Here is a 13,124-nt window from a genome sequence, read left to right as displayed (position 1 = left end):
TTCGCAAGCAAAGAATTGATATGATTGAAATCAAGGTGGTGATTGTGGTTTATAAATATGTACATGTTGCACAAATTCATATTAAAATTAAGCATAATACATAGAATTGAAATATATTTTCCTCTTAATGGATGGATGTTAGATGGCCATTTGTGATAAATGTGGCCTTGCAATTGGACTTTAATAAGTTAATTGTGTCAACATTATATAGTGTTAGGCCTTGCAACATTAATAATAGAGTGTTAGCGCAACCCACAATAAGTCAAATGCTCTCAATATAACCTATGTTTGAGCGAGGTTCATGAAGATCATGAAAGCACCAAAGACTATTTGTCAACTTTGACGATCACCCCATGCATGAAGTTACAATCTCAATTTGCTAGTATACCCAACTCAATCATTTGAAGGCACATGATGGTTGTGGAGGTTGTAGTTGATGGTGTCAAGCACACAACACAAAAGGAGTCTTTTCATTAGATGTGATAGAGGCTAGACGGAGCTGGCTTAGACATGACATAGCCTAGACATAGCCAAGTTAAAAACAGGCACATGCTTTTTGTGGATGATTCGACTATGCACATTTCATGGGATTATCAAAGCAATTCTTTCATTGTCTGTGATCGTGATTCCCTCACCGGGCCTATTTAATATTTGGTTGCAAATATTAAATACAATTGGGGGACAAAACAAATCAATTGTCTCAATTGGGGGAAGTGGTGATCGATTATCCTTATGCTATTGAACACAAGATAAGGGTATTTGGATACGCCAATCGTAAATGGTATATTGATCCACCAATAGAGGATATAAGATCACATTGGAAGTTGTGGGTGTTGGCTAAAAACCTTTGTTCATATTAGATTGGGACCCATTTACTTGTAACAACCTTAATTTTTTCCAATATTTTGTATAGTTGAGAAAACATGTGCTATCGGATAGTCAAGATGTGTTACCATCTACATTTCAATATTGGAATCAACAAGGTATTACTTCCCAGTTCCTTGCAAAATTCTAGGTTAACCTATGGGCAAGAAAACAACCACAACAAATATTGCATGTACAATCATGGTTACTTGTACATTGAGCCTTACCTTTTGGCGCATGGTTGCACAAGATGGGCCTATCTTCTAGATGTGCTTGTTGTCAATTACAAACTAAAATTCAAAAACATTATTTATGGGAATGCATCGAGTCTCAACTGGTATGGCAATGCCCGTCTTGGACATGACAATAGTCATGTCAAGATTTACACTCTTGACCTCTTCTATTATAATCAAGTATTATGTTTTAACCAACACATCTAATACATGGTCATGTTACAATATTTATTCCATGTTCTAAGAGCTTCGGGACCTTTCTAGAAGCTTCTACATGAAAACGATTCTTTGCATGGAACTACATGCAAAGCCCACAAACATGTATAAATACAGGGGTGCAACTTGACTCTAGGGTGAACAACGTTAGTTACGGAATCCTAGTTTTTGTTTTGTCGATCTATTTCTTCTTGCTCTATCTCATAGTATCTTACCTTTTCCTAGCTCTATTTTGCTCTGCTCTATCTATCTGTGACAACGCCTCCTTAGAATTTTTGCTAACTATTTTCCCCCATTGGTTTTCACATGGGGGATGGTGGTTTGGACATCACTTGTCTGTTATGCTTTCCATTACAATGCGGAATCTATGGACCATGGGTTTTACACTAAAGTTGGAAGTGTTCGTGCTCTACCATTACCGTCTCTACAATATTCAGGGATAAGGAAGGAAATTCAACTAGCATGGGAGATGCTGATAGTATGATTGTTTATAACATTTGGAAGGCTCAATGCTCTCTCGTTTTCCATCAAGTTAAAGCATCACCAACTGCTCTATCTGTCCGTGACAACGCCTCCTTAGAATTTTCGCTATTTATTTTCCTCCATTGGTTTTCACATGGGGGATGGTGGTTTGGATGTCACTTGTCTATTATGCTTTCCATTACGACACCGAATCTATGGACCATGGATTTTACATTAAAGCTGGAAGTGTTCGTGCACTGCCATTACTGTCTCTACAGTTTTCAGGGACAAGGAAGGAAATTCAACCAATATGGGAGATATTGAGTAGTACGATTGTATATAACATTTGGAAGGTTCAATGCTCTCTCGTTTTCCATCAAGTTAAAGCATCATCAGCTGAATTGGTTACAAATGGACATGGTTCATACTTTCAAGGGTCAATGGGATGGTATAGTTGGAGATTATGATGCTAAAACTAATAAATGTCGTGAGTTTCTTAGCGTGTGGACAACTACTCTATTCATGACCTCCAAGAATGGCACTCCTTTCTAGCACTTCCAACCATGATTGTTTCCTCCGCCGATCACATAGAGTTCAAAATCTTGTAAATTGTTTATACTAATGAAAGGATATTTTTTCTTATAAATAAAATTTTTGGTTGCAAATAGAAACGTGGGCGAGAGGAGGGATGTCTCCATTGCCATCATTCGGCAAAGGGAGCCGTCCGAACCAACCAATTGCTAAAGGTCCAAGGAATACATACATACATACATACATACACGCGCACGCGCGCGCGCACACACACACACACACACATAGTATGTAATATACTCGAATGCATTGGCAAACATTCTTTTCATACGAATTCAAACGAATGCGTATGTTATCAAAACCTTCTTATATTTTTTCAAACACGTTTTACCTTAACTTTCTTACCTTTAAAAACAAAACTTATAATAAAGTATGGTACATATTGTTCATACTTCGAGGGTCTTTACCATACTCGAACGATTAAAACATTCGCGAATACGAATGAACGTATGGTTCATACTATCCATGCATACATACATACACATATGCTCTGTATATATTATGTGCTCAGCCTTCTCTGCCCAGAACCCTAACCCTAAACCTCACTCTGCTCAGAACCCTAACCCTAACCCTCACTCTGCTCCTCTGTTCTCCATATGGCCCTCCTCGACCTGGTGAAGAAAGCCCAGAGCTTAGGCCCTGCAGACGGTCAAGAGGCTTCCATCTGCTCCCTCGAGCCTCTGTGGCTCCCTGTCCATACGGTAGAAGAGGACTCAACTCCTCCTTCTCCTCCTAATGGCGACTTCCTTCGATGGCGACCCGTACCTTCCTCCGCTCTCCACACCATCAAGGTGCGTATCGATTCAGAAGAAGCTCTCTCTTCCCAGCTGGACAAGCTCTCAGACGACGACAATCCTTCCACAGATGCCATGGACCGCCTCCTCAGATCTTACTTCGAACAGGTACTCAACCCTAACCCTAAAGTTCATGACTCAGGTAAGTCAAGTGTAAAGAAAAATAAGGAGACCGAAAGCGTGAAGAACAGTGAAGAGAAGGAGTGTGAGGCAAAGAGCGAGGAGGAGATTTTGAAGAAGAATGCAGTGAAAAGTGAGAATAGAAGTTTATCATTTCCAAAGCTTCTCAAACAAAATTGCCCAACTAAATCTAAAGTTCTTGACTCAGGTAAGGCAAGTGTAAAGAAAAATAAGGAGGCCGAAAGCGTGAAGAACAGTGAAGAGAAGAGAAGGCAAGAGAAGGAATGCGAGGAGGAGGAGATTGTGAAGAACCATGCGGTGAAAAGTGAGAATAGAACTTTATTATTTCCGGGGCTTCTGAAACAATATTGCCCAACTAACCCTAAAGTTCTTGACTCAGGTAAGACAAATGTAAAGAAAAATAAGGAAATTGAATGCGTGAAGAACAGTGAAGAGAAGGAATGTGAGGCAAAGAGTGAGGAGGAGATTGTGAAGAAACACACGGTGAAAGGTGAGAATAGAACTTTATAATTTCTGAAGCTTTTCGAACAATATTGCCCAATAGAACTTTATAATTTCTGAAGCTTTTCAAACAATATTGCCCAACTAATCCTAAAGTTCTTGACTCAGGTAAGGCAGGTGTAAAGACAAATAAGGAGAACGAAAGCGTGAAGAACAGTGAAGAGAAGGAATGTGAGGCAAAGAGCGAGGAGGAGATTTTGAAGAAAAATGCAGTGAAAAGTGAGAATAGAAGTTTATCATTTCCAAAGCTTCTCAAACAATATTGCCCAAGGTCTGGACAGAAGCTTGTTAGCTCGATCCTGAGAGCTTGCATTTCTTGCAGGAATTGGGATGCAGTGAAAAGCATGCTCGAGTCGCACTCGATTCATGGAAATACTTACCCTGATTTCGTTGCAAAACTGATTAAACATGGTGACGTTTTTCTCCTTTGCTTGTACATGAGAAACGTGGCTGACCCACGGTTCTCTGATACATTGCTTATGCTCAAATATATATTGAAAATCTCTGTTAGATCAGGAAAGAGCCTCACCGTTGTTCGGAATCAATGGAGACAAAGGGCTGTTGTTGCTATCTCAAGGCTTTCAGAGAAAGGCATAGTGGAGGACAGAAATGAGAATAAAATTTGTTCTGTTGATGTGGGTATAAAAGGAAATGGAATGAAATTTGACATGGATAAGGATGACATTGAACGAGCCATTTTACTATGTTTAGCAGTGGATCACTTCCAGCCTTTTGAGCTTTGCTTGCATAACTTGCTCGCATTTGGGCATGATGAGGCTGTTCTAACCTCCTTTTTTACTCATCTTGAGGGCGCTGAGGTGCACAAGCTTCTCCATTACCTTGAGAAATGGTTAGAAAAATATTATTCTAGGCACGGGTCTATGTTCTCTTCATCAGTGATGAAGAAAGAATTGTGGATTCCATCTATGTCGGATGTTCTCCGATGGATTTCTGTTCTTTTGGATGTCCATATGATGAGACTTGTTCTTTCAAATGATGTTCATAAGAAGCTTCGATCAATGCAACTTTCTGTGAAAGGACTTGTAGAGGTAGGACATAAATGTGCCTCATTAGTGGGTGTATTAGAACATATCCGGGAAAACAGTGGTTTACCTGAGCCAAATGCCCCTCATGCAAACAGTGACCATGTAATCGAATATCTTGAAATCTAATGGGATTTCAGTCAATGAGATCTTGCTTATGGAATGCTGCTAGCATGATCTTTTTTTATTGTTCTCCATATCTTTGATCTAAGTATTGAAAATCATTTGGAGAGAACAGAGGAAGAGACTGTTACTGCTCCTTTTGAATTGTTTCCAGTATCTCGGGGTTTCCTAATGTTTCTAAATGAGTTTGCGAGCATTGGATTGATGACCATAATTGTGAATCATCAAGTATTAAGTATATGGTTACCATTTAGCAAAGATTTTCTATTGACACAGAGTAAAGCAGTCGCGATTTTGCAATTTCTAGTCAGGGTTTGTTGTCCATTGTTGCATTATATGATTTGATAAAATGAGGCTTACTGGTAAAGGTCAGATTGTTTCAATGGAATTTGCAATGGACACTAAATTGTGTAAGACATGACAAACTATTATGGGCTATTGGGACAAATCCTCTTTATTTAAAGATCCTCTTTAAAATCTGTCATTTTTCTGTAATCATTGAGAGCTATGTTGAAATTGTTATTCCTTTTTTTAAGTGGTTGCAAATTGCTATTACGAAAGCTTTAATTTGTTAACGAAGTGTTTCCTTATGTTGGCAATGATGTAAAATTCATGAATTAATGTATGATTGTGGCCTGCTGGGATTCAAGTGATAGTACTCTAATGATTTATCATGGATGGTTTGAAGCAATAGTTTTCTGTTGGTTCATATATGAAATTATGTTCCCATATGGCTTCCCTGATGTCTCTGAAATTTGTCTCTAATTCCCATAGTAAGCATCAATGTGGAAGGCATTCTTCAAACAACAATTATGCCATATTCTCCAACACTTTAAGAACTTGAGAGTGAAACCAGAAAGTGTGGAGAAAGCATTTCTAACTCCACTTGAGGAGATACCCATTGGAAAGTGATTTTGACATTTAGCTAAAGAAGCCCATATTGCACATAAACTTTATGAAATGGACATTATTACTTGTCAATGAAAATGATAAACCAATGTTGATTATATTCCTTTGAAATTGTGCAAACACTTACTTTCCAATAGTGACGTTTCTTTGGTGGAAGTAATCCATGGTCCTGAATGCCTCAAAACTTTGAAATGAAGATGATACCACAACCCCAATTGCACCACAATCTGCCACCAACTATTGGACATTGTGAATTTTTATTCTGTACTTGCTCTATCATCCATGCATGCTTTGTAATTAGTTTACAATAAACGTCAATTGATTTTACATTTGGCAAGGCTTTTCTTATTTGCAAATGTCCAATGAACCCGCAATCGAATATTGTTTATCAGATTCATTGCAAGATTGGCATTTCTTGCAACAAAGACCTAATAGGTTTCTAGTTCATTATTTTCTCACCTCTCAAATACTTCTCTATTACTTCCATTATTCATAGATATCTCTTAATTTACTAGATGCCACTTGTGGAATGTAGGGTTTGAACCCATGACCTTCTCTGGTTGGTCTCCATTGGGTTCTCTGTTTCTGTCTGTATGTGTGGCTGCTTTTTACTGCAGAAGGACCAAGGTGCCCTGTTTGGAACGTTCATCTCTCTCTCTCTTTCTTTCTCTCTCTCTCTCTCTCTCTCTCTCTCTCAGGAACAATGTATCGGATCGGCCTCTTACTCAAGCTCAAGGCTGCTCACCACTTCACTCTGCTACTCGTCCCCACCCCTCCCCCATTATCTTCGCCTTTACTATCATCTACTGCTGATGAGGAGGATGACACTGAAAAAGAAGACATCCCTCTTTGGGACCTTCCTTGGGCTTCTCTACCCCCTTCTCATGCTGATCAGGAAAAGAAGGATCAGATCTCTGATGTTGATTCATGCTCTGTCTCTTCCAATGTCCAATCAGCTCTTCATAACATAGGCATCAGTCACCTTGACACCCATCATTCCATTCGCCAGGTACAGACGGCTGCTATGTATCTATCCATCTTCAGTCATTCATTAATGATCCATCATAGTTGTTGTACCTAATCGCCAATGCTCCACGGGCAATTCATATTATTGAAATTTAACTCTTCGCAATTAGTCCATGGTGCACATCATTATCTACACACATACATCCGTACGTGCATATGTTCATACATACATGTGCATATGTATGTATCTACATACATACATACATACATCAGCAAGTATCTACGTATATCTGTAGATATTTACATACACATTTACGAATTTTAAATGTTCTACTTTGCTTGTTTTTGGGGTTCCCAATAGAAAATAGATAAGTCAAAGTCACTCCCCCTAAATGAAACGAGTGTTAAAAATAAATGCATATCTTAAAGTAAGAATATAATGACTGCAAACTTAACTAAATCCATATTCTCATTGGCATTGGCATTGGCATATATTCTATGAGGAATTCACATATCAAGAGCTGAGACAATTGATACGCAATTTGAAGTGCTTTGGGTCTCATTGATTGACAATTGGATTGAAGGGCTTTGGGTCCCCATGTTTGATTTTTTTTTATCTTATTCCTTATTAGCTGAAGGAAAAGCTAGGTGCAATATGGGAATATATGGAACCTTGGATATACTGGAAATATGTGGAAGAACCTGATTATGGGCCAGGACCACAATGTCAAACAATTATTTTTATGTCAGAACTGCATCTCGAGGAAGAACTACCACCAAGAATAGGTAATATAGTTTTGGTGATAAAAGTTTCCAATATTTATTGCTCAGTTCAGTTTTTGTTAATTCCCTATGTAGACTCTGAACACATTCCAATTGTTTGTTACTATTGTATCCATTTTAGATTCTTAACATAGTCAATTTTATTATTATTGTTGTTGTTGTTGATTCCATATCGTAATCTGACTTGTGTATATGAGAACTTTTGTCAACAGGAAAGTGGTTGACTTCAGAAGATGCATGGAGAATTTTGACAGGAGGTCCAGGGGATTCGATCCGAATTGGACCTTTAGCTAGTTATAGCTTTTCTCCACATTTTCCGGAAGGTTTACAACATAAATTGAGCCTTACGATGAAAGCTCAGGTAGAAACATTGCATCTTCCCATAAATGTTTTTATTCATCTCATTGTATCTAAGATTTTTTCTACCTTTATTTATTAGATAAGCATGGTTTATATCTATCAGTCTAAATCATCGAGCTTGAAAACATTCTCAGCTTCTTCTAGGGTTTCTTTTTGTTGTGTGTCATGTTATTTTATATGAATTCTAATTTTTATTCTCATTTTTTGATAATTTGTGTGCTTTAATAGGAATATCCACCTGGGCTCTTGTTAGTTCCCTTAGCTAGCTCAACAAGAAATCCTTTCTCAAAGACCAATCTTGTTGTCTTTTCATGTATTGCTACACCCCACGACAATACTGGTTCACTAATAACTGGAGAGGCTTTAATAGTGGATCCTGCTTGTCATCCCATCGAAGCACAAGGTTAAATGCTAATTTTTATTGCGGTTTTTGGGTTGATCCTTATTTGTAGTTTTTGCTCTTGATTAACTTCACCCTTTGATACACTTATAATTCTTTTTCTGGAGGCTTTTAAAAGTCAAGAATTTGCTCAATATTTATCGATCATACGTTTCAAGTGCCTTCACTGAAAAGAGTTCCTTTAGTTACAAGTATTGAATTTATTTTGTAGGTGGTGTAATCACATATTAGTGTTTAATTATTGAAGTTTTTCACCATGTACTACTGCAATGCTGATTTGCTTTCTGAAACTTTGATCTATTTCTTAGCGCATTTGCATTGAACAGTCATCCTCGGTTATGATTCATTTTAAAAAAAAGGCAAATCTCTTTCACTTATGTAGAAAAAATTAGATGCTATAACTTTATGTTTAGATTAAGAGGTTAATAAATGAATTTTGCATATTGATGGTAACAGATCAGTTATCTGCTGTTGTGAATGCATTGCCCAGAAGGTTACTGATCTTCCTTACACACCATCACTTTGACCATATAGAAGGTGAGAAGCTCTCTATTCACAAATCCTGCTTCATCTTCCGAAGTAGATAATAAAGAATTGTTTTTATAATACTAACCTGAGTTGAGACAGTGTGCATTATTTTATTTATTTATTGTGTAGCTGAATCTGGATCGCCTCTGTTCTAAGATCTGACTGAACCTCTCTTATTGTATAGGGTTGCCTACTGTGCATAAATGGAACCCAGAAGCAGTGATTCTTGCACATGAGTTCACTCTGTCTAGATTAGGAAAAGGTTGGATTTTTCTCTTTTATTTATATGGAACTTTGAAGATATTCCGGTGTCGAAACATAGTTTTTAAGTTAGAAGAAGAAGAAAAAGAAGAAGGCTCTCTTTTCAGCTGATTTCTACAAGATGTTATGAATCTTGATGAGGTGATTTGTAATGCCGTAAACGTAATGAATTAAATTCAAGGTGTTAACTTTGTATATTTCTTAGAAATCTTTGTTGATTCCAAGCATTTGAGATTATTCTCATATTTTCAATTCTGATTCAAAAGTAGAATTTTACAACTCTCAAAAGTTTTGTTTTCTCAGAAGTACCTTTTGAATTCATGCTTACAGATGGAAGAAAATTCAAGTGCTTGCCTGTTGTTGATGGTTCAGCTATCTTTGTGGGTGACCAAGAGCTTCGAGTTATTGGAGCAGCAGTGAGTGAAATTAGATCATGATTGGGTAGTTCTAAAAGCCCTGCTACACGAGAATTTTTATTGCATGGAAAATCATTGTATGTACAATCTTCTATCGTCTTTTTCAATCTGGTGATTTGCATATGCTCGATATAACTCTTAGTTAGAAGAGAAACCAATCCAATATCTCTCTAGGGGGCAGTCATTGTAGGAAACTGTCATTCCTAACTGCTTACACTTGCCTCTTTATTATCTCGCAAATTATTACATATGACAAGTATTAATTGAGCATATATACTTCACAAATGTCAAGTAATTTATGCATATTCATGCTATGAAATTGAGCATATTTATTAGAGGAATTCGGAACAAATGAATCTTCCATTTTTATACGAAACAATACTCTTTCTCACATAGATATTAGAGATAAAAAGGGATGCTGTCAAAATTTTCATTTATTAATGTTTTTAACGCCGTAAGATGTCAAAGTCTCATTCATTCACATTGCATTTTCCATCCCTCCTAAGTTTCTTAGTTACTTTGATATTACAACTAACCTGTCAAGCCCAATTGCTAGAACCACAAACCTGTCTCTTGCATTATAATCATTTAACTATTTACTTTTTGTTGCAGGGTCATACCCTTGGACATATGGCATTGCTACATGTCCCAACTCATACTCTCATTGCAGGAGATCATTGTGTAGGGTAAGCCTTTCCATTTTAACCAATGCAAATTAATTTGAAGGATATTCTTATGCATATTCACGTAAATGCAAAGGTACAAATACTTTTTATGCATTTACTCAAATGATTAGCCATTGTTTCAGTTCTGACATCCTCAATGTGAATTGAACTTCTTTGAATACTTGTTTTTGTGTGTTTTTTCGTTTGGGTTCTAACAGCCTTAAAAGATATTGGTTTTTACTGTTTAAAATTCCTGTTTCATGCTCTCCACTAAAATTTTCTATTACTCTGATAACAAATCTTCATTGTGTTACCTTTTTGAAGCACACTTCTGTAAGGAGACAATATCACTACCAATGAAGTAGTAGTTGCATATATATTTCTTTTGGATGATTCGAAGAAAGTGTCTTTACTTAGGACGTAAATAAGGGAACAATATGTACATTTTATATACATGCATATGTGAGAGCTTACAAGCACCAAGTGGCATCATGTGATCACCCCTTCTAGCATTGCCGAACCTATATAAATCCCTAAAATGGGGATCAATGAAGGGGATGGGGGGACATCTATCTTATGTGTGTGGAGGGAGAATACAAGAGCAACATGGCTGATTAATTCTTTTGTAGAATCTCATCAGATGAATACAACAATCTTGGGTAATTTATTTTCTTTTTGTGCATTTCATTCTACTTATGTGATTGTGTGATACTACTTATCCATCTATTTTATCTACTTTGATTGAGTATTGACTCAACATTAACTAAAGTTTCCTTTACACCATTTGCGGATAGGGGCCAAGCATCTGTCTGCCAGAGCACACCAAGCACCTGATACCATATTCTTACTGCCCTCATATTTGTTTTGCAAAATATAACAGTTTGCGAAGACAACCATTAATTTTAGTTCCAAGTCCACGTCCATAGCAGTTAAAGAAGACATTTTTCTTGTTTATGTCATTATTTTGTCTTAGAGAGTTTGACGGTGATGGATTAATCACATTTTTCTTTTCTTTTGCAGACAAGGAAGTGCAGTACTAGATGTGAGATCTGGAGGAAATATGGAGGCAAGCGACTAAAAAATCATTAAATTTTTTATTCTTCTGTTTCCTTTTTCTTTTTTAAATTCTTGCTTTCTATCTAATTAATATCTATCTCACACATTCGTTTCTTTACAGGATTACTTTACAACGACTCGGAAATTCATTGATTTGGCACCGCATGTGATTGTGCCAATGCATGGCCACTTCAATCTTTGGCCTGTTCATATGATGAGGAGCTATCTAGGGTAAACTTTTGTTTTGTATATTTTTTGAGAAAGAAAAACTAGTCGTCCCAGCTTCATACCACAGGTCCCCCCCGTTTCTATTTCTGTTTGATCATTTCACATATGATGTGTGTTTTGGTTTGAGATTTTGTACATTGACACTCTTCTCCTAAACCACAAAGGGCTGAAAGAGGCAATACCAAAAAATGGTATTTATTATTTGGTATCCAAAACACTTTTAACTTTATTTCATAACCAGTTAACAATGTTTTGTGATAGGCATAGAAAAGCACGAGAAGCAAAGATTCTACATGCCATTGAGCAAGGGGCACATGAAGCATTTGATATAGTCTCGCGAGTGTATGCAGACACCCCTACCTCATTGTGGATATCAGCATTATCAAATGTTATCCTTCATGTCGATCATCTGAATCACCTTGACAAGCTCCCAAAGGTAGGACTTCAAGCAATTCTAAGCATATACTCAAACATAACATTTAAATATTCAAACATCACATTTCTATTGTTATTATTATTAGTGAGATTATTTGTGATGAAGAGATGAATATTGTTTGTATATGGTCGTTATCATTCTTGCCTTGACTATCTCACATGGATGGATAGTATAAGTTCATGACATTATTATTATTATCCAAGGCTGAATTCTGATCACTCAAATTGTCTGGGTTTTTATTTCTTTCTTTCTGGGCAGGAATTTTCGATTGCCTCTTTTAAGAGGAGTTGCAAACTAGGTTTTTTTCTAAAAGTAATAGGTCGCTCAGTCTTTGGAACAACATCTTTCATGGGGAATGGTGGGATATGGAAGGTCTATCTCGGCCTATCTCTTGGGTCGGCATGGCTTTTATGGCGAAGACTACATTGAAGCTCATAGCATGAGATCCAATTCGGATGTTGTCATAGTATTATCCAGTTGGTACTGATCATCTTAGAACAAGCAACGACATACATATTGGGTTCTTTGTTTTATAACTCTATTTAAGAGCATTGTACCGCTAAATTTTAATAGCTTCGAGAAATAATGCAACACATGAATATTCATGAGTACAATTGAATTCAAGGGTCTTCTGAGTTTAAGTGTTATAGAACTTTTATTTTCATAATGCTGTTAAATCTTAGTGGGAGTGTTGAACTGCAAGCGGTATTATTTCGATGGAATCGATTTTGAGAAACAAATTGAAGTAGTGAATATATTCCCAAGAAAGAAGCAATATAATAAAAGGACACCATGATTGAAGGTCATATCTTTATACTTTCCAAAATCATAAATATCCATAACATGAGTGCAACGTCGATCATAATCAACGCCTCTTGAACATTTTGGAATGTTGGGTCCGCCCTAACTTATGTACAACGAGACCATTATTTAGTAGTTTAAAAATCTCTTCTCCATTCTCCATTAATGATCATAGATCTTTCTCAATTTGATGGTTTTCATATGCTGTACATAACACTTTACTGTAGAAAAGAAACCAGTCTAGTATCTCTCTATTGTGTAGGTAGTGTAGGAAACAATAATTTCGAAATACTTGGACTTGCCTCTTTGTTATCTTGTGTGTTCATAACATCAATCACAGTGATTAG

The 13,124-nt window shown here is 36.8% G+C and overlaps 2 protein-coding genes across 8 annotated transcripts; both read left to right on the top strand.

Annotated features, from left to right (window-relative positions):
• Positions 1–2,895: 2,895 nt before the first annotated feature.
• On the top strand, positions 2,896–5,008 carry LOC147858901 (uncharacterized). Of its 6 annotated transcripts, none has more exons than XM_087326144.1 (4): positions 2,896–3,391; positions 3,584–3,605; positions 3,681–3,791; positions 3,911–5,008. In XM_087326144.1, the coding sequence occupies exons 1-4, from the start codon at positions 2,963–2,965 to the stop codon at positions 4,972–4,974; spliced, it is 1,626 nt and encodes a 541-aa protein (XP_087182270.1). In that variant the 5' UTR covers positions 2,896–2,962; the 3' UTR covers positions 4,975–5,008. The 6 variants fall into 6 exon arrangements, with proteins under 6 accessions (XP_087182270.1, XP_087182267.1, XP_087182272.1 ...); XM_087326141.1 differs by having other exon boundaries at positions 2,896–3,413; positions 3,489–3,605; XM_087326146.1 differs by lacking the exon at positions 3,681–3,791.
• Positions 5,009–6,472: 1,464 nt separating this feature from the next.
• On the top strand, positions 6,473–12,590 carry LOC147858900 (Metallo-hydrolase/oxidoreductase superfamily protein). Of its 2 annotated transcripts, none has more exons than XM_087325987.1 (12): positions 6,473–6,886; positions 7,476–7,629; positions 7,839–7,987; positions 8,215–8,389; positions 8,843–8,923; positions 9,099–9,176; positions 9,506–9,591; positions 10,204–10,277; positions 11,277–11,322; positions 11,434–11,543; positions 11,802–11,976; positions 12,235–12,590. In XM_087325987.1, the coding sequence occupies exons 1-12, from the start codon at positions 6,581–6,583 to the stop codon at positions 12,403–12,405; spliced, it is 1,605 nt and encodes a 534-aa protein (XP_087182113.1). In that variant the 5' UTR covers positions 6,473–6,580; the 3' UTR covers positions 12,406–12,590. The 2 variants fall into 2 exon arrangements, with proteins under 2 accessions (XP_087182113.1, XP_087182112.1); XM_087325986.1 differs by having other exon boundaries at positions 7,824–7,987.
• Positions 12,591–13,124: the final 534 nt, after the last annotated feature.

The sequence above is a fragment of the Azolla caroliniana genome, unplaced genomic scaffold (genome assembly GCF_043228905.1).
Source record: "Azolla caroliniana isolate FFs.n. ecotype wild unplaced genomic scaffold, voAzoCaro1.0.p SCAF_10, whole genome shotgun sequence".
NCBI classification, from domain to species: Eukaryota; Viridiplantae; Streptophyta; class Polypodiopsida; order Salviniales; family Salviniaceae; genus Azolla; species Azolla caroliniana.
This window is presented reverse-complemented; position numbering and strand designations above follow the sequence as displayed.

Coding starts and splice junctions, on each gene's coding strand:
- LOC147858900 (XM_087325986.1), top strand. CDS start 6,581: ATGTATCGGATCGGCCTCTTACTCAAGCTCAAGGCTGCTCACCACTTC. Junction 7,630..7,823: donor AGAACTACCACCAAGAATAG/GTAATATAGTTT, acceptor TGTGTATATGAG/AACTTTTGTCAACAGGAAAG. Junction 10,278..11,276: donor GCAGGAGATCATTGTGTAGG/GTAAGCCTTTCC, acceptor TTTCTTTTGCAG/ACAAGGAAGTGCAGTACTAG.
- LOC147858901 (XM_087326141.1), top strand. CDS start 2,963: ATGGCCCTCCTCGACCTGGTGAAGAAAGCCCAGAGCTTAGGCCCTGCA. Junction 3,414..3,488: donor GAAGAAGAATGCAGTGAAAA/GTGAGAATAGAA, acceptor TTCTTGACTCAG/GTAAGGCAAGTGTAAAGAAA. Junction 3,606..3,680: donor GAAGAACCATGCGGTGAAAA/GTGAGAATAGAA, acceptor TTCTTGACTCAG/GTAAGACAAATGTAAAGAAA.